The sequence below is a fragment of the Chionomys nivalis genome, chromosome 4 (genome assembly GCF_950005125.1).
Source record: "Chionomys nivalis chromosome 4, mChiNiv1.1, whole genome shotgun sequence".
Lineage (NCBI taxonomy): Eukaryota > Metazoa > Chordata > Mammalia > Rodentia > Cricetidae > Chionomys > Chionomys nivalis.
In genome coordinates, this window is record NC_080089.1 from 118,968,108 (window position 1) to 118,988,411 (window position 20,304).

The 20,304-nt window shown below is 50.4% G+C and overlaps 1 protein-coding gene across 2 annotated transcripts in view; it reads right to left on the reverse strand.

Annotated features, from left to right (window-relative positions):
* Positions 1–909: 909 nt before the first annotated feature.
* The window catches only part of Zdhhc3 (zinc finger DHHC-type palmitoyltransferase 3), a 43,194-nt gene continuing 23,799 nt past the window's right edge, over positions 910–20,304 (reverse strand). The window contains exons 4-7 of one of the 2 annotated variants that reach the window (XM_057769071.1): positions 16,292–16,388; positions 15,634–15,715; positions 13,379–13,509; positions 910–3,740 (exon numbers count right to left, since the gene is read on the reverse strand). In XM_057769071.1, the coding sequence (XP_057625054.1) occupies positions 3,483–3,740; positions 13,379–13,509; positions 15,634–15,715; positions 16,292–16,388 (568 nt within the window). In that variant the 3' untranslated portion in view covers positions 910–3,482. Of the gene's footprint in view, positions 3,741–10,306; positions 11,854–13,378; positions 13,510–15,633; positions 15,716–16,291; positions 16,389–20,304 lie in introns of those variants that run through there. The other variant, XM_057769072.1, reaches the window with a different exon arrangement.

The window sequence follows — 20,304 nt, forward strand, 5'->3', positions numbered from 1 at the left end:
ACATCTACTCTGCTCACTGGAGTCTGTGTTCTGCTCTGCCCTCCAGGGATCTTCTCGATGATCACTATGCTTTGAATTAAACTGCTGACTTTAAGATGGCTGTGTCCTCCTGAGTGAATTTTCCTGTTATGTCAGCATGCTGCTTAACAAACCTGGGGGAGTCACTGCCTCTGAACTTCACGTTGACCTCCTTGGTCTGGGCTGTCTTCATGATGGCCAGCCTCGGTCAAGGGCTACAATTTCTAAGTGGACATATACTCCAGAGAGGCACAGTAGACCGAATGAGGGGTATTTGTGTATTCTGAGGACACTTCGTCTGATAAAAGACTGTGACCAAATGCAACCTGGGGAGGAGAGAGCTGATGCCATCTAACTTCAGGTAGCGTTCAGTTTCTGAGGGCAGTCAGGGCAGGAGCCTGGAGGCGGGAGCTGACGCAGAGGTCAGAGCAGTGCTGCTTACTGGCTTGCTCCTCAAGGTTTACCCATCTGTTGTCTCATACGATCAGGACCACAGCCCAGGGGTGGTGTAGTGAATTCTAGTTGGTCTTAATAAAAACCAGGGTCAGATACAGGGGTAAATGTTGAAAGATCAGAGAGACAAAGGAGTAAGCCAGAGACAGCCACGTCATACCCAGCCAGGCCCTCAGCCATTTCATTTCCTCCGCCCTGGTGCTGGGAGTAAAGTCGTGTGCCTCCACTGCCTGGCCTCTATGGTTAACTGGCGGCTGGCTCGGCATTCTGATCTCCAGGCGAGCTTTATTTGTTAGAGTACAAACAAAATATCACCAGAGTGGCCCCACCCACAACGGGCCAGGTCCTCCTACATCAGTCATCAATCAAGAAAATATATTACATACTTGCTTACAGGTTATTTATTTATTTATTTATTTTGAGAAGGTTTCTCTGTTTAACAGTCCTAGCTGTCCTGGAACTCACTTTGTAGACCAAACTGGTCTCGATCTCACTGAAATCACCCTGCCTCTTCCTCCCAAGTGCTGGGATGAGAAAAAAAAAATGTGCATCACCACCGCCTGGCACTTATAGGCCAATCTTACGGAGGCATTTCCTCAATTGACTTTAGTCTGTGCCAAGCTGACAGAAAACTAGCCCCCAGAGCACTGTCAGCATCTCACCTTCATTTGTTCAGAACTAGAAAACCTCAGTCCTGATTCCTTCTGCGTATCTGTCCACCTCCCTGGGATGCAGCAGGTGTCTGGCATGTACTTGTGGGGTGACCAGTTAGTAACCCCATGAAGCCACTGTTAATGTCTGTACGACACTTGTTGGGCCTGAGAGGAAGGATGCTGTCTAGGGCTTTAGGTTGCTAAAAACAGGCACCTCTAACTACAGAGGTAGATCAGAGAGCTTTTATTCAGACGAGAGGCAGGTGTGCAGCCCGTCTCCCTCCCAGAAACACTGGGCCCCTTCTTATCAGCTGCACTACTGAGCAGACTCTCAGGAATCACCAAGGAGAGAAGGCCACTGTGTCTGTCCTGGTGGGAAGGCACAAGACTCAAGACTGAGCAGACTGCTGCCTACGTGATCCTGGCTGTCCATCTCTCCTTGGGAGAGAAGCAGCTGAGGCCCTAACATGATAATGGGTTTGCCGAGGAAGGAGGAGGAGCTCTAAACCTGTGGGAGCAGATGCCTGCCCACCTCAACTCTTCTAGGGGAGTACTCTGGAAACCGATGGCTGTGGGGCTGGGAGGAAGCTGTGCTGCTAGTCAAGCTGGCTCCAGGGAAGATCGCTTCAGCTCCAGCGTGCAGGACATCCTTGAGGTCCTGGACTCAGCAGACACTGACTCTAAAGCTCCTTCCTTCTTTTAACTGCTGCTCGTTGGGGACCCAGTCACTAGCCCTTCTTTTTCCTTGGTGTGGAGTCTCTGATAGGTCATCCAGGGGTTAGGGCTCCTGCAGCCAGAGGACCACTCTCTTCAAACAGTATCAGCAGTAAAGCCAACTTGGGCTAGGATGTTAGTACAGATAAACGTTAAAACACATCTACTCAGAAGAAACGTGCCTGCAGCGGGGTGGGGTAGGGCTCAGTGGTTAATGCTGGATCCCTGCTGCTATTCTGTGGGGCAAACCCTAGGATCTGACGGAACTCCACCCTCCAGGGACTGCCCAGGAATAAGACCACTGCTCGGTCCTCGGCCTCCCACAGCCTTCCTTTCTCAGTGTCCTCAAATAATACCGACTCTGTCAGGCAGTGGTGGCGCTTGCCTTTAATCCCAGCACTGGGGAGGCAGAGGCAGGCAAATGTCTGTGATTTCGAGGCCAGCCTGGTCTACAAGAGCTAGTTTCAGGACAGGCTCTAAAGCTACAGAGAAACGCTGCCTCAAAACAAAACAAAACAACCGAAAAACCTGACTCATGCATAAGGCCACAGGTTCCTCTGGTCCAGGACATGGAAGAAGGGATATAATACGGAATCCTCCGCCAGGGTTGGTGCAGGCAACACTGGGGAATGGCTCAAGGACTGAGTGGGGGAGCTGGTGTGCTTCTTGAAACTATCTGTTTAGATGGCAAAAGCTGCTGCTTCTGCAACCATGGCAATAGACTGGGGAGTGCATGGGGCTGCCCAGACCCAGGCACCCAGCAGTCTGCATGTCCTAGCCACCATGCAGTTTTCTGTTGTTTTCAACATGGGGTTTCACTATGTAGCCTGGAGCTCTGTAGCCCAGGCTGGGCTGCCTGCCCCAAACGCTGGAATAAAGACATGTGCCTCATGTCCAGCCACACAGCTGTCTGAGAGGCACCATCCTGGGAACTGTTCTAAAATGCAGAGGTAACCATTTCTGGGTGTACCTGTCCCCGTGTCTTACTAGACTTTTTCAAGGAGCTCAATACATGAATGCAAATTTGTGGCCACAGAAAGGCTGGCTCCATTGTTGTCTCAGAGCAGAGTCCAGTTATCTATAGGATGAGAACTAATTTTGGGTGACTCTGTCATAACTCAGGCTCATTTCCTTCTGCGCAGGTTCTGCACATGTGCATGCATGCAAAGTGGGTGGGGTGCTCTTTCAACCAAGCCCAAGCTTAAGCCCCAAGGGCAGGTTTAGTAGCCCCTCCTTTGTCCTGATTCCCACAGCCAGTCAGACAAGGAATCCCTTCCCCAGGAATGGCCAGTCTCTCCAGCCTTTCAGGCTGGTCATCCCTGATGTCAGTATCCTTCCTCAAGGCCCTCAGCGTCCCCAAGACAGCCCTTAAGAAGAAGTGCCCCCCCCCCCCAACATTCTGGTCATCATTTCCCTTGCTGGACAGAGACTAGGCAGCCTTCCCAGGCCTGGAGAATGGTCCCTAACCATCACTTTTGGCACACGCTGCTAAGAGGAACTCAGAGAAAGTCCCTACTCTTCTCTACCCACACCCCACCCTGAGAGAGAGAGTTGGTAACCCCACGGGAATGCCTGAGCGAGCCCTGGGAGCTGGGGGTGCGATTGGGTCAGCAGCTGCTGTTGGTGTATTATTCTCGGCAGCCTCTATTCATCCAGCACCTCCACAGAGTCCCTGTCTTTTGTCTCCTCCACTTGGCTCTCAGTGGTCTCCATATTGTCCATGTCTGACAGAGACGACACTTGCCGGACCAAACCCTTGTCAATGGGTATCACGGGTTGACAAGGTCTGGTGAAAGGGTTGAACCAGTTCAGGGAGAAGTCCCCACCAAAAGCCTCCTGGACCGACTTCCAGCTGCCCGAGTGCTCCCTGGGCTGCATCTTGCGTTGGAGGCGTTCAATACCCTGGAGGGGAATGGGGCGAGAGGTCAGTGTGGTGTGACTTGTCTTGGCAGAACAGGGCATGGGGTGTCCGATATGACACAGCTCGCTGTGGTGGCCCAGGCCACCCTGGAGGCCCATAGGGCTGCAGGGCAGAGTAGAAGCGGTGGAGCCCGGTAAAAAGGCGTGGCCTTGGAGCTGCCTGTCATCCACTGACTCCCTGACCCCTTCCTCCAAAGGCAGAGGTCAGCTGCTGGACACCCAGTGACAAAGGATACCCTGGCTCCTGTCCGTCTGATGAAACCACTAAGATAGGACCAGCAAGCTTGGCACCGGGAAGGCTGAGGGCTGAGGACACGGCACAGGACACAAACATGCGAGGGGAAGCAGCAGATGCCACATGCAGCGGGCACCGGAAGGCGCAAAGGCCACTGTAGGTTGTGAGGGTTTGTCAGGCCTGCTCATGCAGTGGGTTCCCCATGGCTTCTCCCGGGCTGACCACTCACCTGCTACGGATGCTGGCTGTAACTCGGCCACCAGGCCACAGAAAGAGGGTGACGGGTAGGAAAAAGCCCAGAATTGTTACAGATACAGCCAGAACAAGTCTCTAGACCCATAACATCCATACAGAGGCTCTGAGACCCCAGTGTAGCCTCTGTTGGAAACCAAGAGAGTTCACTGAGTTTTCCCAACAGACATGGATGTGCTCATTCATATGACTCAAGACCCTCTTCCTCCAACCAAGACCTCTATGTTCCTAGTTCTACATCTTCTCTTCCATGCAATTTTCTCCCATAACTGGCATATTGGACACCATCTTTGTTATGCGGACATCTGACCGTAACCTATACCAACTCTTCCCACGCCACCTCAGATTAGTTCCAGAATCTGATCTCAGCAGGTGTGGTGCCGCACACCCTTAGCCCTAGCACTTGGGAAGAAGAGGACAGCCTGGGATAAACAAACAGATGATAGGAATCTGAGCTCACATTCTCTCTTCATATGAGACATCAATCACCAGAGGAGCTAACGGGAGTTTTACAGCAGTGAATATTACAGAGATGGACTTAGCACAATGATCAAAGTCAGAACTGCCAAGACTGAAGTGGATCAGTGGCAAGTGTCCCCAGTTACAGAGAACCACAGATAAAACACCCCAGTGCCATTCCTGCCCCAAACCACAGCCCAACCCAAAGACAAAGGCTTCTGCAGAGCACCTGGTCCAGCCTGCACTGGGCCAATCGGACAGAAGTGGTTTATTCTGAATTCGATGTCACAGGACACACTTAAAATGATTCATATTACATTATATGAATTTATCCTCAATTTAGAAAATGTAGATCATGACAAATTTAAGAGTGAGGAACTGCTGGAAATGGGGTGAAGAGACAAACAATAGAATATGGGGGTCCACAAAGGCAAAGGGGGCAAGGAGAGGAACTTCAAGAGAGCCCCTGAAGCAGAGGGCAGTATGTCTCAATAGTTTTGTCTTTAAAGAGAAAACGGGTTTCATCTGCTATTGTGTGTAGGCTGGTCTCAAACTCCTAGGCTCAAGTGATCTTCCCACGGTAGCCTCCTGACTACAGGTATGTGCCAACATGCAGACTTCAAGATTTTACTTTCTCCTTTTTACTTTTTATGTATGCATTTATTTATTTATTTTTTAAGGAGGCAGGGTTTCTCTGTAGCTTTTGGAGCCCGTCCTGGCATTAGCTCTTGTAGACTAGGTTGGCCTCGAACTCAGAGATCTGCCTGCCTCTGCCTCCAGAGTGCTGGGACTAAAGGCGTATGCCACCACTGCTCAGCTGTTTCTTTCCTTTTAAAATTATTATTATTATTTTTAAAATATTTATTTATTTTGTTTACAGTGTTCTGTCTGCATGTATGCCTGCAGGCCAGAAGAGGGCACAAGATTTCATTACAGATGGTTGTGAGCCACCATGTGGTTGCTGGGAATTTAACTCAGGACTTTTGGAAGAACAGTCACTGCTCTTAACCTCTGAGCCATCTCTCCAGCCCCCTAAAATTATTTTCTTAAAAGAAACATTTTGTTGATGTTAGTTGATGTTATGGTTATAAGATGTTTATCTTTGGCACTGAATGTCATAGAGAAGATACACAATTTTGCTGGATCTTAAAAAAACTATTTATTTATTTATTTATTTATTTATTTATTTATTATACAGTTCTGCCTGCATATATTCCTACAGGCCAGAAGAGGGCACCAGATCTCATTATAGATGGCTGTGAGCCACCATGTGGTTGCTGGGAATTGAACTCAGGACCTCTGGAAGAGTAGCCAGTGCTCTTCACCTCTGAGCTATCTCTCCAGCCCTTGCTGGTTATTTTTTTTATTTTTTATTTTTTTTGGTTTTTCGAGACAGGGTTTCTCTGTGGCTTTGGAGCCTGTCCTGGAACTAGCTCTTGTAGACCAGGCTGGTCTTGAACTCACATAGATTCACCTGCCTCTGCCTCCCAAGTGCGGGGATTAAAGGCGTGCGCCACCACCGCCCGGCTCCCTTGCTGGTTTTTTATAAGTGAAATTATTTCACAATGAAAAGTTTAAACAAATGTCAAAAACTTCATGGCAGATTTTGTTCTCTAACCAGGAACACTGAATTAATAATGAAAAGTTGAGGGCTGGAGTGTACAGTAATGCAGGCTGATTTTAGAAATCGGAACCATGTGGGCTGGCAGCTTTACATGACCCCTCGGTCACCCAGCGACCTGTGCGGTAATCACAGGGGAGCAGTTTGCATAGGAACCCCCCATGGAACTGTTTCCCTAGCAAATGGTGTCTGTTTCTATGGATCTGTCCACATTTCATGTTTTCACCATGGAGCAAACATTAGTTTTATAGAATCAGGTCAGACCCTTGCAAGTCGTGCTCACAGGCACAGGCTACCTTCCTGCAGACAGCAGCGACAATTCATTTTCAGGGACCCCGCATCCCCTGCCTGGTGATCACCTGCAGTCAAGAAGGGTTGAGCCAGCAGCGCAAGCTTGACACCCACCTGGTAAGGAAGGTGTCAGGACTGATTCTCATCAGAGGTCGGACAGGCTGAGCCAGCAGCCGAAGCTTGTCTGGAAGGCTATGCAGAAATAGGACCAAGGTTTTTTCTATCCACCAGGTGTTTTCTCCATTCTCTGACAAGGCCTCACTTTGCCCACGTGGACAAGCAGGGTTGCCACTGTCCAATGGTGTGTTAGGATAACTGGCCTGTGAGCTGACATTCCTTAGCAGCTGAGAACAGACATCAGGAGTGCTGGTTGAGTCCAGAGAGGAAATGGCCCAAATAAAAGAATGCATAAAGCAGGCCCGAGGCTCTCTTTCTAGGAGTCACAGAGTCCAGAAGGCTCACAGGCTTGTGCCCATGTCTCAGGCTCAAGAGAAGACTGATTCACGCAGTCCCCTGCACGTATGGGGAGTGTGATCTGGGAACTCAACAACACCCCAGCATGAAAAGAGGAGGCCAAAGACTACCAAGGGAGGCAGAGGCCCCAAGGCTTGTGAGACTCCTGGAGTAAGAATCCAGTGTCAGCAGATGAGTTGGCCAGCACCCCAATAGCGGGCTCTCTAGAGCTGGCCGGATGATACGAGCTCACATGCCCTTACTGTAGCCCACAGTAGTACACATCTTCCTGTTGTGACCCATAACACACATTCACAACCAAAAGCCTTTCAAACACCATCCAGCAGGCAATGTATTTAAAAATGGGTTTTTCTGGGCATGGCGGTGCATCCTGGCACTCAGGAGGCAGAGGCAGGTGGATCTGTGTAGGTCTGAGACTAACAGAGACACCTTGTCTCAAACCTACCCATCAACAAGACAAGCTGAACATGGATGACCCAGATTGGACAAGCCCGGCTTCAGAGAAGCTGTTACACACCCAGAAACCAAGCCCCAGACCACTCTACCTTCTGCATTTTCATCCGGTGCTCACAGAGACCATGAGAGAGAAACTAAGGCTCAGGGAGACTGCCCACGCCCATCCTTTGGTGTGGGTTGGACAAGTGCTGCCACTGAGTCTGGTCACCTCAGCTGAAGAATTCCAGGCGTCCCTTATTCCACTTTCCCCAGAGGGCTTCTGGGCTGCCACCCCTGCAGTACTCATTACTCTTCCTGGTTTTCGTTGTCCACGGAAGAGGAGAGTAAAGGATCTGGGGCCTTTGCTTCACGTGTATTAAAAGTGAAGGACAGACAGGGATCTGGGCCTCTCTTCTTTAAGCGGCAACTTTCTTCTGAGGGAGAAAGGAGGTTGAAGGTCCTGGTTTTGGGGAATGTGCTGCTCAGTGGCTTCTTTCCTTTTCTCTGGAATAGGGTTTCACTGTGCCCCCTAGGTTGGTCTTGAACTTGACTCAAGCCACATTCCCATCCTAACCTCCTGAGTGTTGGGACCACAGATGCACACCACTATACCTGGCTCTTTTTTTTGAGATCTAGGGTCTCATATACCACAGGCTAACCTTGAGCTCTGCATATACCCAAGAATGACCGTGAAAGGACCCTCTTGCTACTACTTCTGAACCTGTTGGGATTAACAGCTGTGTGCCTCCAAGCTTGCATTCATATAGTCAAGAATCAGCCCCACGAGAGTGAAGCCACAGTGGAAAATGAAAACCCGCCCATGGCGGGGCTACTCAAACACTGTGGGTCTGGAGAACTCTCTAGACGCTCCTCACGGGAAGGTTGGTTTCTTGGTTTTATCCTTCTTCTGCTGGCTCTTCAGTAAAGGTGCCTTGGTCAAGACAGGCTTGCATGGCATGTTTAAGGATCGCCAGAGACTGTTGTATACATTTCAGGTTTCCTTGGCATTCATTTGTAGGAGAGGCCACACATAACAGAGTGGAAGTCGCCGGTCAGTGGTTGATCGGTGTGAGCACCTGCTGGTCTTGGATATCACATCCCATGTAGCGGGCAGCAACAACACCCATCACCACCAGCAGCACAGCTAACCTGAAGCTCCAACCCTGCAACTCTGAATCATTTGTGTCCCTTGGGTAGTTCAACCTTTGAAGCTGATATGCTGTTTAGAAAAAGAGGAACTGAAATCTTATTAGTCTGGATTTGAGAACTCCAGCCCATCCTCCTGGAGTGGGACAGTCCGTGATGCCAATCTTGCATGGGCATCCCTTAATAAACGTCTGGTAGTTTGTCTCATTTGGAAGGTTTCTCATCAGGATATGAAGTGGCTGAGCAGACTGAGCAAAGGCTGGCTATCCGTTAGCTCTTGTAAGGTTCAAGGGTCACAGAGATGATGGCATCAAGGAGAGGCCCAGCACACATTTCTTCTTTTGTACCCTGTATACATGTCACCAAGCCCATGTAAACACACAGATATGACATCAGAGATGGACAAGAACATGGTATCACCCAGCCCAACTGGGTCTTCTCCACTCCTACTCTCCAGAGCTCCCATTCTGAAATACAGGATACGTAGGCTCCCTTACCAGTGGGACCATTGAGAAAGATACTCTTACTACATCTGAAGAAGCTGACACACATGCCGTGGTCACTGTACACTCGCTCAGAGAAAGTGAACTAGGACACACACAGGCCACCCTGGGCTAGTCCTACCTTGAGTCCCCTTTGCTTTAGTGTGAGCATTGGGACTTGTACTAATTCAGAGGCAAACTCAAATGAGACCTGGGATGTGAGCTGAGAGCAACCTTGTTTAGAGGGTGAGCGTTAGTTTCAGGAACCAAGCTCCTGTAGCGCCACCTACTGAATTCCCTAGGAACTCCACAGGGAAAGCAATGAGCCACCTACAAAAAATGTCCTTAAAGGAGATTTCCTGAGTTCCAATCTTGAGAGGGAAAGTGTGTGTGTGTGTGTGTGTGTGTGTGTGTGTGAGAGAGAGAGAGAGAGAGAGAGAGAGACAGACAGACAGACAGACAATGACAACAAACCACAGCTATAGTGCTGCTGCCCGCTGCTCAGTGGGTCCATCCTGAGTATCTGAGCAAGGCTAGAGCATTCTAATCTACTGAACCTGGAATAGGCCATACCTCTTTCATATATATCTAGAAAACTATAAAATTTAAAAGGTCTGGAGAACAAATGCTATGAACTTGACCTAAAAAAGCCTACATATGTAAATATATACAATTATGTGCAAAATTAAACACACACGCGTGCGCGCGCACACACACACACACACACACACACACACACACACACATCCAACCCCCAGGATCTCCACCTAAGCAGCACAGCAGATGCAAGTCAAAGCCAAATGAGGTAGGGAAGGTGGCCAAGCCCTCGCTTAAACGCCCAGGGTGGTCTCATCATCTGTCAACACTTGAGGCCATCAGCAAGAATCCCACAGCAGCACGCTAGAACTGTAGGCAGGGACACTAGGCACTTTTGGTTGGCTCAGTTTTGCTCTCTGCTGGGCAGGCTCTGGCCCAGACTCTGGAGAGCTTGGCGTCCTGGAGTCACAGAGCACCCACTCAACACACACACAGCACCGACCTCAGAAAGGTCAGCATACCCTTTACAAACCAAACAACTCCCTCACCTTGCAGCCCGACGCCACCTACCCTTCTGCACAGACCCTGGGGAGACAGTGGAGCAGAAACAGAGGTTTGGAAAAGGTTTATTGCATTGTTTCCATGTGGAAGCACTGGCAGAGTTGGGAAGAGGCAGCATGTCCCGCTGACTTCTGAAAAAATCACAGGGCTATGTCGACTTTCCTCCTACCCAGGACTAGAGTGAAAAACCTTATCCCACCCCCACCCCAAGCAAAAGCTACAAAGGGAGTTCTGTGGTGAGCGCTTTAAAACCACTAGTGTGGAGGACTTCACGGTGCTCGTGGTCTAAGTGGGATGTAGTGTTCAAGAGGGGTTTTCTCCCAGCACCTCCTGCATCCCCTGGTCCTTCCCAAGCTCAGGACCAGCTCAGTCCTGTGAGACTGAGCAGGGAACTGCCTCTGGATGGGAAAGCTAGTCTGTGCGGTGGGCTGAGGAGCAGGTGTGGGGGAGGCTACCTGGCAACTCTAAGAACGTTGCCTAACATCTACAAACCATCTCCCAGGAGAAACACAAGTAAGATACAGGTCTGTGCATATTTAGAGGGCTTTAAACTCCAGAAAATATATGCTCATAGCAGACTTAAAAATGAGATGATCCTGATAGCTGGCCTGTCTGTTTCCCTCAGAATGAACATAGCTTGATTGACAACTTGCTGGGAAAGGGCAGGAACTGGGGCAGGAAGTAGTTGTAACACAGACAAGTGTAGCTTGCCTGAAACTGTTTTTCCTCTTGTGATTGTATAAGGCATTTTTGAACTGGAAAACAGCTCTCCTTCATAGTCTTCCAAAAAGTCAGAGGGACACAACTGCTAATTCAGAATACAGAGACCCCCTTACCTCTCCCACCTCATCCAAATCATTTTGCACATCCGTGCCCATCAAGTACAAGGCTGGCAATTACTTTTGAAACTGAGGCGAACTGTGTTCACTTGGGTGCAGGAAGCCGCTTCAGAAGGGCCCTTCTGAAGGCTTCAGCCCCAATCTTGCCATTCTTAGGCCTCTAGGGGCTAGTATCATCTTCAGTGAGGTTCTGAGTGCTGCCCGGTGGGCAGGAGGCGATCAGGGCCCTCTTGGCTTCCCTACTGGACCAGTTCATCCACACACAGCATCAGGGGGTCAATTAGTAGAAGGGGCAGGGCCTGGGCAGCACCCTCGACGTTAGTCGTGCTGACAGACAGCAGAGAGGAGACAGAGGCCAGAGAAGTGATTTCAAAAGGAAAAGAGCAGCTTCATTCGTCAAAACATTGAAAAGATGATTTTTTTTTTAAAAAAAAAAATAAAACACGGGGACTTTTTTTTTTCTCTGCAATGCTCAGCCATTTTTCTGGAGACATAAAAAAGTTTTAAGAGTAGTCACTTTGTTTTGCTTTTGGCCTAAACATTCACGAGAGCGGATGGGACGGTGCCATGACGTGGCCTGAGTGGCAATGCCGGTCAGGGTCCTTCAGACCACGTACTGGTACGGGTCTGCCTTCCCTTGGTCTGGTGTGGCAAAGGGGCTGGCCCAGCCTAGAGAGAAAGGGTGGCCAAAAACAGCTTTCATGTTCATCCACTTTGTTTTTTTAGCCCATCTTCTCTCTTCCTTTTTCAATTGTTCTATTCCCTGAAAACAAGAACAATCACACTTTCAGTGAGGCGCCCCACTGCTGTGGCTTCAAGGGAGACGTCCACATGCCTCCGATGACCAGAGTGAACACTTCTTTGTCAAAGCCGTGAAGCTACCTACATAATGCAGCTTTTTTCTGTCTCTCGTAAGAAGCATCACACATTTACAACTCCCAAGGAGGAAGGGGCAATGAGCTCTCAGCAGGCACCCGGGTCACTGCTGCCAACAAGACTGACACCGGCTAGTCAAAGGGTTTACATGCCAGACCTGAGTCCTTGCTGCGTCAGGAAGGGCTCCGAGGCACCTGTGTATGCAAAGGCTTTGGTGCAGGAGCCCGAAATTCTGACAACAACGGTGGCTGTTGGTGCGGGAAAGATGAACAGCAGAGCTGAAGCTACAATGGCCACTTTGCAGAAAAAAAAAGGGAGAAGAAGAAGAAATAAAGACGAGCAGCAGCTAAAGGGACCGTTCTGGTGCAGTCTCACTAGCCCAGAGGTCCAGGAAGCGGCCACTGGGCAGTCTGGGGAGAGGGGAGAGACAGTGAGAGGCAGGTGGTGAGGAAAACAATCACCCCAAGAGGAAGGAGGAATTAGCGCAGGTTAGAGGAAGGGGTCACAGTGGGGAGGAGCGAGGAGCGGGGAGGCCGCGGCAGTTCTCACAGCCGGTGCCACTTTCCCTGCCAAGTCTCGGGGATACAAGATAAAACAAAAACCAGGGAGGGGAAGAGAGTTTTCTTTCCCTCCTTCAAACAGCTGTTGCCGGAACGGCAGAGAGCAGGGGCTGTTGTCTGTCTGCTGTCTGTCAAGAGGAAATGGGGCAGCCCATGTGCTCACAGCCTAGGGACCTGGGAAGACACCAGTTAAAGAGGTTGATGCTCTCCCCACGAGCCGCAGGCCTTTTGTTTCTTTTCAACACATTCTCTTTGGGGACAGTCTGGATGAACAACAGCTAGGACCAGGCTGTCAGTGTGCCTCTGCTCCCACAACATGCTCTGGGCACCTGAAACCGTGAAGAAGCCGCTCTTCATCTAGTACCGGCTACAGAAGAGCACGGGGCCCCTAGACCAAGCTGAAGGTTTCTATCTGGGGAGGTGGGGGGCAGCGCTCATGAAGCCAGGAGCAAGCAAGAGACTGAACGCAAGTTCCCACGATTTTTCTTGCATACTCAACTAAGGTGCTGTCCACCTCACCCTCCAGAACCCAAAGCACAAAAGTCAAGAAACTCTACCTCACAGCCACTTCAGAGCTCCTGTACTTCTCTGCAAGGCCAGGAGCTGACTGCAGGACATGAAACGGGTGGGCAGATCCGTCCCCTGGATCCAATCATGACACCAGCTCTAGAAGCTGATACCTAGAGCCCTGCTGGGAAGTGCAGACCCTGGCAGAATGCCCGAAGGGGCACAATATGTGGTAAAGAAGGCAACCTTCTGGCTAGGACTACAGACAGGACTAGTCCCATGTGACCCTACACCCTGAGCCCTCAGGCCCAGCACCTGGCCAGGTCCCCAAAGCCCCCTGCTTACCGTCTCATCTGTGCAGATGGAGTGCACTTGGGTCCCGAACATCACTGAAGTGAAAATGAGGAAGAGCAGCGCCTCAAAGCACAGCAGGATGAGCAGGATGACCGTGGTAGGAGGCGAGAAGGAGCTGCACTCTGCAAGGGAAGCGGCACGGGGATAGGGATGGCTACGCGGCTCCCTGCTCCACCCCACCAAGCTCCCACCCTGCCTCCGGGTCCTACTTTTTGACCTCTTACTCCTTCAAGGAGTCCCCAAGAGACTTGGCAGCCCGCTAGATGGAGGAGCTGGCTGTGGGTTACTACCTTCCTGGCCCTGAGTGCTGAGGGGTTCTGGGAAGAAGTAGGGCTCTCAAGTCTGACAGTCATGGGTAGGGGCTCCCTGACGGCCCTAACACTCTGCACTGGCCGGCCTTTCCCACCCCTTCCATGTGGAAATGGACCGCAGCCTTTCTCCCTTACCTGACATCTACCTCTCCCACTACACCAGCGTCGGACTCCAGGCAGCAAGTGACTGTTCTCTCACTGCCATACAATCAGTTTTGAATGCTGCCTAACCACAGGTATCTGAGCTGAAGCTCAGGCATCCTGAGATATACGTTCCCCTGGTACAGATAAATGGATAAGAAGTGAAAACAGAACTGTATAGCTTACTTCAGCTGTGGGGTGTGTGTGAGTGTGTGCGTGCGCGTGTGCCAGTGTGCACACATATAAAAGAGCGGTCACTCCCTTCTCAGCTGCACTGTTACGGGGCAAAGCCAGGGAGGTCCACCATTCCCTTCCCTTCTTGCCCCAGACTCTGAAAATTCCAATTAGGATTTGGAATGGCAGGATCCAGGCCCCAGGAGTGTAGAACTCCCCAACTCAGAGTGCCCATCCTAGGACACAGTTCCCTGAGCCCTCCTATACAAAATCTATTATGGCTCAGCAGCTTAACCAGAGCCAAGCAAGGATGACATTAACTATTAACCATGGGCAATTTTCCTAGTCTTCCTGCCCTGGGAATGGGTGTGTGGAGTCCACTTCGTTAGGAACCTGGCTGGGAGGACCTTGTGCCCTGGAGGCAGCAGACAAGGTTTGAACTGTAGGCCCTCTTTTCAGGTGAGAGGTCTCAGGACTATTTCAATACTCTGACCCCAGCTTTTGTCATATAAAAAGGAGGAGCACTCTCCTAAGCTGGGGCTCGTAGGGTCTAAACAAAGCAATGCTCAAAATACTCCCTGCATGTTGCCTGGCTCCTAGCAGGCTCTAACTGTCCTGTCAGCACCACTACAACTTCATCGCCTCTGTGACAGTCTGGGTTATACAATAATTGCTCACAACTAGCCTGACACAGACAGGAGATTTGTGATGATAAAATGACCTTACTGGATACCCTCTATCAAGTTGCCAAGGCCATACCTGAATTGGCCTGGATTGCCAGAGCTGGCAGAATACAAGCACTTGCAGAATGCTCACTGAGTGAGCAGAAATGGGTTGGGTTCACTTGGTTCTGAAGATGGTATCTTGCTGTTCCTGCCCCCCTCTCAAAATTGTGATGGACACGGAGAGGGCCAAAGAGTGGAGACGTGGAAAGAGGAGGGCACTCACCAAGGGCAGAACTGGAGAGCAGTTCCTGCTTGGGACATCTGACTTGCAGATTCTGAGTGTGAAAGCTCTAGCCCAGCATGTAGCTGCTTGTTACTTTCTGCTCTCCCACCCCTGTTTCTCCTGCAGTCTCTGGCTAAGCTCCCTTCCTCAGCATCTGCACATTTAGATGGGATACGCGTGAAACACGGAGACACTGTCTACAATCTTAATCTAAATATCAAGACAAGCAATCTGAAAATAACAACAACAACACACACACACACAAAGAAAAACAAACACAAATCCTCTATGCCCTAGGCAAAAAGTTAAAACTGATCTCTGGGAGGCTGGGGTAAAATGTCCTTGGTTACAGTGCCCTGTGTAGAGCTGGGGTGTCGCCCAGGAGAAGAGTGCTTGCCTGCTGTGGCCCTGGGTTTCAACCCTAGCAGTGTCAAGAGCGAAACAAGTGCCCTGCAGACCCAGACTCAAAGCTGTGTCCCCCCTGCCTCCTTAGGAGCCTGGCCTCTGCTCACTTACGCCTGCGAGCATCTCTGGGACATGCCCAGTCTGCAGGTTTTCGGAAGATCTAATAAAAAAGGCTGGGCCTGGTACTGCCCAGGGGATAGAGGCCCCCACGCCACTCAGTTTCTACACCTTCTCTACAGCAGGAAGAAAAACCCCAGCAATACTTACTTGTCCAGTCTTCTTCAAAGCAATGCAGGAAGTGGAATCCCACCATGATGAGGGCGTGCAAGGAAATGAGAGCTATGTACATCTGAAACAGGAAAGCAGGGCTGAGCCATTGTTGGGAGAACGGCCTAACTGTGCAGTCTCCTTGAACATGTGCTATGGGAACATTTTGCTAGGCTAAGGCCAGAAGAGTATCTGTGATTCCTCCAGCCCACAGACCCCCTACTTTCCTGTTTGGAGTGGGAAGGCATCAGCCATTTGTCAGGAATCTGTGGAACCAGAACAGACATACAGCCTAAACACAGACAGGACTCAGGCTGTGTGGAGCACATACGACCTGCTGCTCCTTCTAACTGAAAGGGTCAGAGCGCCAACCATCTGCACCTACCTGGGCTCCGAGCTCGAGGTCACCAGCAACACTGCCTTCTTTAGGGACTAATGCCTGAGCGATACCCAGAACAGGACGCTTGCCCCCAGGTACGCAAACCAAACTTGCTTTCTACACGCACAAGCGGAGAGCACTTGTGGAGCCAGGGAGATCCAGCCACGTGGGCAGGCAGTGTTCAACAGCAGCAAAGACCGCACAGAGTGCTGACATTTTCCAAAGAATAAGAGTCCCATTGCCTCGTGGAGGCAGGGCAGAACTCAGAAGCCGACTTACTGTAAACAGGACAAAGTACTTCTGGTTGTTCTCGCCGACACAGTTGTTGACCCAAGGACAGTGGTGGTCCATCTTGCGAATGCACCGTTTACAGACACTGAAATGACCATATTCAGACTCTCAGCAGGAATTATCACCATACACGGTCTGAAACAAGCACTGCACAGTGACAAACCAGCAGGCGCTGGGCAATACCAGACTCCAGCTCCCACCTCTGGGCACCAGGAGAAATATATCTGGAAGGCAGAATGAGGACCTCCAGCGTCAAGTCATTCTTCCAAGGCATCTGCACACATTAACAGGCTAGAACTGACCCAGGTAAGAGGTTGTCCGCAACCTCACGGAACTTAGCTGGGTTTCCTGAGGAGGCCAAGTACGATGAGTTTGGATAATGTTACTGTAGAACAGGATATTGGGGAGGGGGTGAGCTCTAGAAGCTCTACCAAGCACTAGCAGAGACGGAATGCACTTTTTCAGGCTGTAGGAACTGCAGCGGCTTGGCAGACTTGGCAGCCACACTAGTGGGTTCCTGTCAGTTTGCCTCACACTGCTCTCGCTCTTCTCCATCTTCAAGGGCCTCTCACGACACAGGCAACATTCAGAAATGCTAGCCTGGTTCCTGATCTCCGGGAGCAGGAAGGCAAGGGAGGAAAAGGAGGCCCTACATGGATGCAGAAGGCAACTGTACCACTGGTCTGTCTGCTCTGCCTCTTCTGTTACACATGGGAATTATGTACATGATACATTGGTGAACACTTCCCACAGAACAAGGTTTTTCTGTGTACTCCTGGAACCTGCTTGTAGACCAGGTTGGTCTCAAACACAGAGACCCACGTGCCTTTGCCTCTCGAGTGCTGGGATTAAAGCTGTGTGTCACCATACCTGGCCTTCTCATACTCCACTTTAAAGCAGACCCCATGGATGGAATCACCCACTCCAACCTACTTCTCATCTTACAGGCATGTCTTCCCAATAAAGAGAGCTCTAGGGTCCTTAATGCTCTTTTCACCTGGGAAACGAACTCCTGAGAGCATCTCTTCTTGTCTAGGCTCCTGAACAGGTCGTCTCCCACCCTACTTATTTCTAGGGAGGCTTTCAAGTACATGCTCGAGTCAGTGAGGACTCCACTGTAGAGAGAACAGGTGTGGACGAGCAGGAGGCTAGGTTTCACAAGGGGCTAAGGGGCACTGGGCAACCAGGTCACACAAACACATGCTTGAGGGACAGGAAGTGACTGTAGCACTTGAGAATTGCATAAGCGGGCGGGTCCAATGTTTCCTGCTCTCAAGGGCATGAAGTGCCAAAGCAGTACTTCTCTTCTTGGGCTAGAAGGCTTCATACAGGAAAGGCAGGGCTCTGGGGCCCAAGCTATGGAGGCTGAGGGTGAAGCAACAGTCACTGAAAACATCAAATGTACTCTATGGAGGTATTTCCTGGTGCCGTGGCCTCTAGATTTCCCTCACTCCTATCTTTTACACCACTGCTTTAAAAACCAATGGTTCTCGTCCCTTCTTTCTACCACTTCCTTGCCACTTTTCAACACCCAACTCTGAGGAGACATTCACAAGCTCTTTGGCTTCTATGCATTAACACTCGTGGGTCGTGTTCCGTCTCCGGGAGGCATAAGGACCCATCTTCACTGTGTAGCCTTTAAGCAGCCAACATAAGTTCTCTGATCTATCCTGGGTGCTGACCAACATTAGTTATACATAACCATGTCACCCAGAACTACCTCTCCTTGTAGCACCCCTTACCACACTGTCATAGGTACACCTGCCCTGCATGGGCTTAGAGCTACTTCTCGCCCACCACAAGCTAGGGTTGAGCCCAAGGCTTAGCCTGGCTGGGTCTGAGCATTAAGGCTTAGAGCTCAGACAAAATAAGCGAAACCACAGTGGAGCAGGGTGAGAGACCTTGGGAGTCCTGGTTTCATTTATAGGTTTTCATTACCCACCTCACTGACTGACAAAATTGTAGGCAAACAAACAGCATCCTACACTCTAGACCAAAACAGTTCTGAAGAGACAGTGTGGGCAAGGGAAGAACAGAACACCAATCTCTATTCTGTGTGTGGGTGAAGAAACAGGCCGTCCAAATAAATCCGGATCATCACCCTGTTCATCAGGTGAACACCAGGTCACATGAAGATATGTTCGGCGACTAAGGACTGGAAGACTAAGCAGCAGGAATCCATTCAGGGTTCTAGGAAGCTGATGAGGGTTCAGCCTTAGTGTATGTGTATCAAAGGGAGCCCAGGGTGTGCGGCCCAACGAAGGCCAGGCTTGGCCTCCCCTGGGAACCGATCACATAAGCCCAAGGCCTTGGCTCTACATTAACCCACACAGGGTTTTCACCTGCTTCCCTAGTCCTAACAAACAGGAGGACTCAAACAGAATAAAGTCGCCTGGGGCTATAGGGCTGCTCCTGGAGGGAAAGGCCCACCTACAGAAGCACGGCTAGGAGGCAGACTCTAGATCAGTGGTTTTCATCTCTTGGAGGGGTGTCGTCCCTTGGAGGGGGTGCCATCCCTTGGAGGGGTGTCGAAGGACCCTTTCACAGGGGCTGCACACCAGATACTTACGTTAAGATTCATTACGAGCAAAATTACAGTTATAAAATAGCAATGAAAATAATTTTATGGTTGGGTGTCACCACAACATGAGGAACTGTATTAAAGGGCTGTAATCTGGAAGGATGAGAACCATCACTCTAGGCGGAAGGTTTGTGTTCAGCTATAATCCCTAGCAGAGCTCTGGGAATAGAGACTATATTATCAACTCCACCAGGAGCAGAATGCAGAAACAGGTGTACGTGTGGCCCTCTTCCCAAGGACAAGACAAACACAGCTCTCTCTAACCGTGACCAGGTAGCAGCCTCTGGGCTAACAGACCATCAAAAAACCCCAATCTATCTCACGTTTCAGGACCCTGCTTACCCTAACCAGGGTTCTGGGAAAGCCTGGGCCTCCACGCACCATCACGAAAGAGCAGTGCACATTTTCTGAGGCAGACACAGGTTACCCTAAACCAGGAGCTCTTGCTTTGCTCCAGCTGTTTGCTAGCACTTGGGTGCCCACTTTGGGTCACTTTGGGGAGGAGGTGAAGAGGCGTGGTAGCTGCAGGGAAGAAAAAGAACACCAGGTGCTGGGCCATAGGGAGGAAAGAGAAAAGAACCACAGAACCACTGCGTGGCAGGAAAGCTGTTTCCTAATAAGGTTTATCCTCTGGTTTCTGGCCCAGTCTTTAGAAACTGCGCATGTCTCTAACCCCACACATGGTTCCATTCACGGGGAGCTTTCACTTCCTGCTGGCCGCTCCATAGCTACATACATTAAATCCTTAAAATGAGGAAGGAACCAGTCACCCCTGTTTAGAGAGGAAAAGTGTGCCCCAGAGAGACTTTGCACGGGCTTAAAACACAACCTCTCCAGCTTCAGAGTCAGGCCTCCAGGGTGGCCAAGGGTAATAAATGCCATCTCACGTACAAGAAGTAAACCTCAACAGACCTCAGAGGCAATCCAAGACAAAGTCCCCCGGAAAAGCAAAGCTTCTCAGTCAAACAATCACACAGCTGCCATTGTGTGAATCACTTTCATACTGGAGTTCTAAGTAAAGCTAGAGCCCCACAAGGACTCAGAACCAGACGGGCAGGATCCACACCTGTCTCAGGTATCCGCTTGCTCTGTGACCTTAAAGCAGTCAGCTGACACACGAGGCTAGCGTCCCCATCAGGGGCATCGCCTGTGCAACAATACCGGATCTCCAGGGGTGGCCATGAAGGCGGAAATAGAGGTAATAGAGACCGAGGTTCCTGGAACACAGCAGGGGCTGGGGAGCTGACCGATCTGGGTGACAGAAACAGATCGTTTCATAAGGCAGCACAGGAAACCACTCCACAATCTGTTGCTCAGGTACAATCTCTCTCCCAGTATCTCAGCTAGCAAAGCTCATCCTCCAAGCCCTCCTCACTCCAAACATATAGCATGTTGTAAAGGGCCCAAATGACATTGGAGG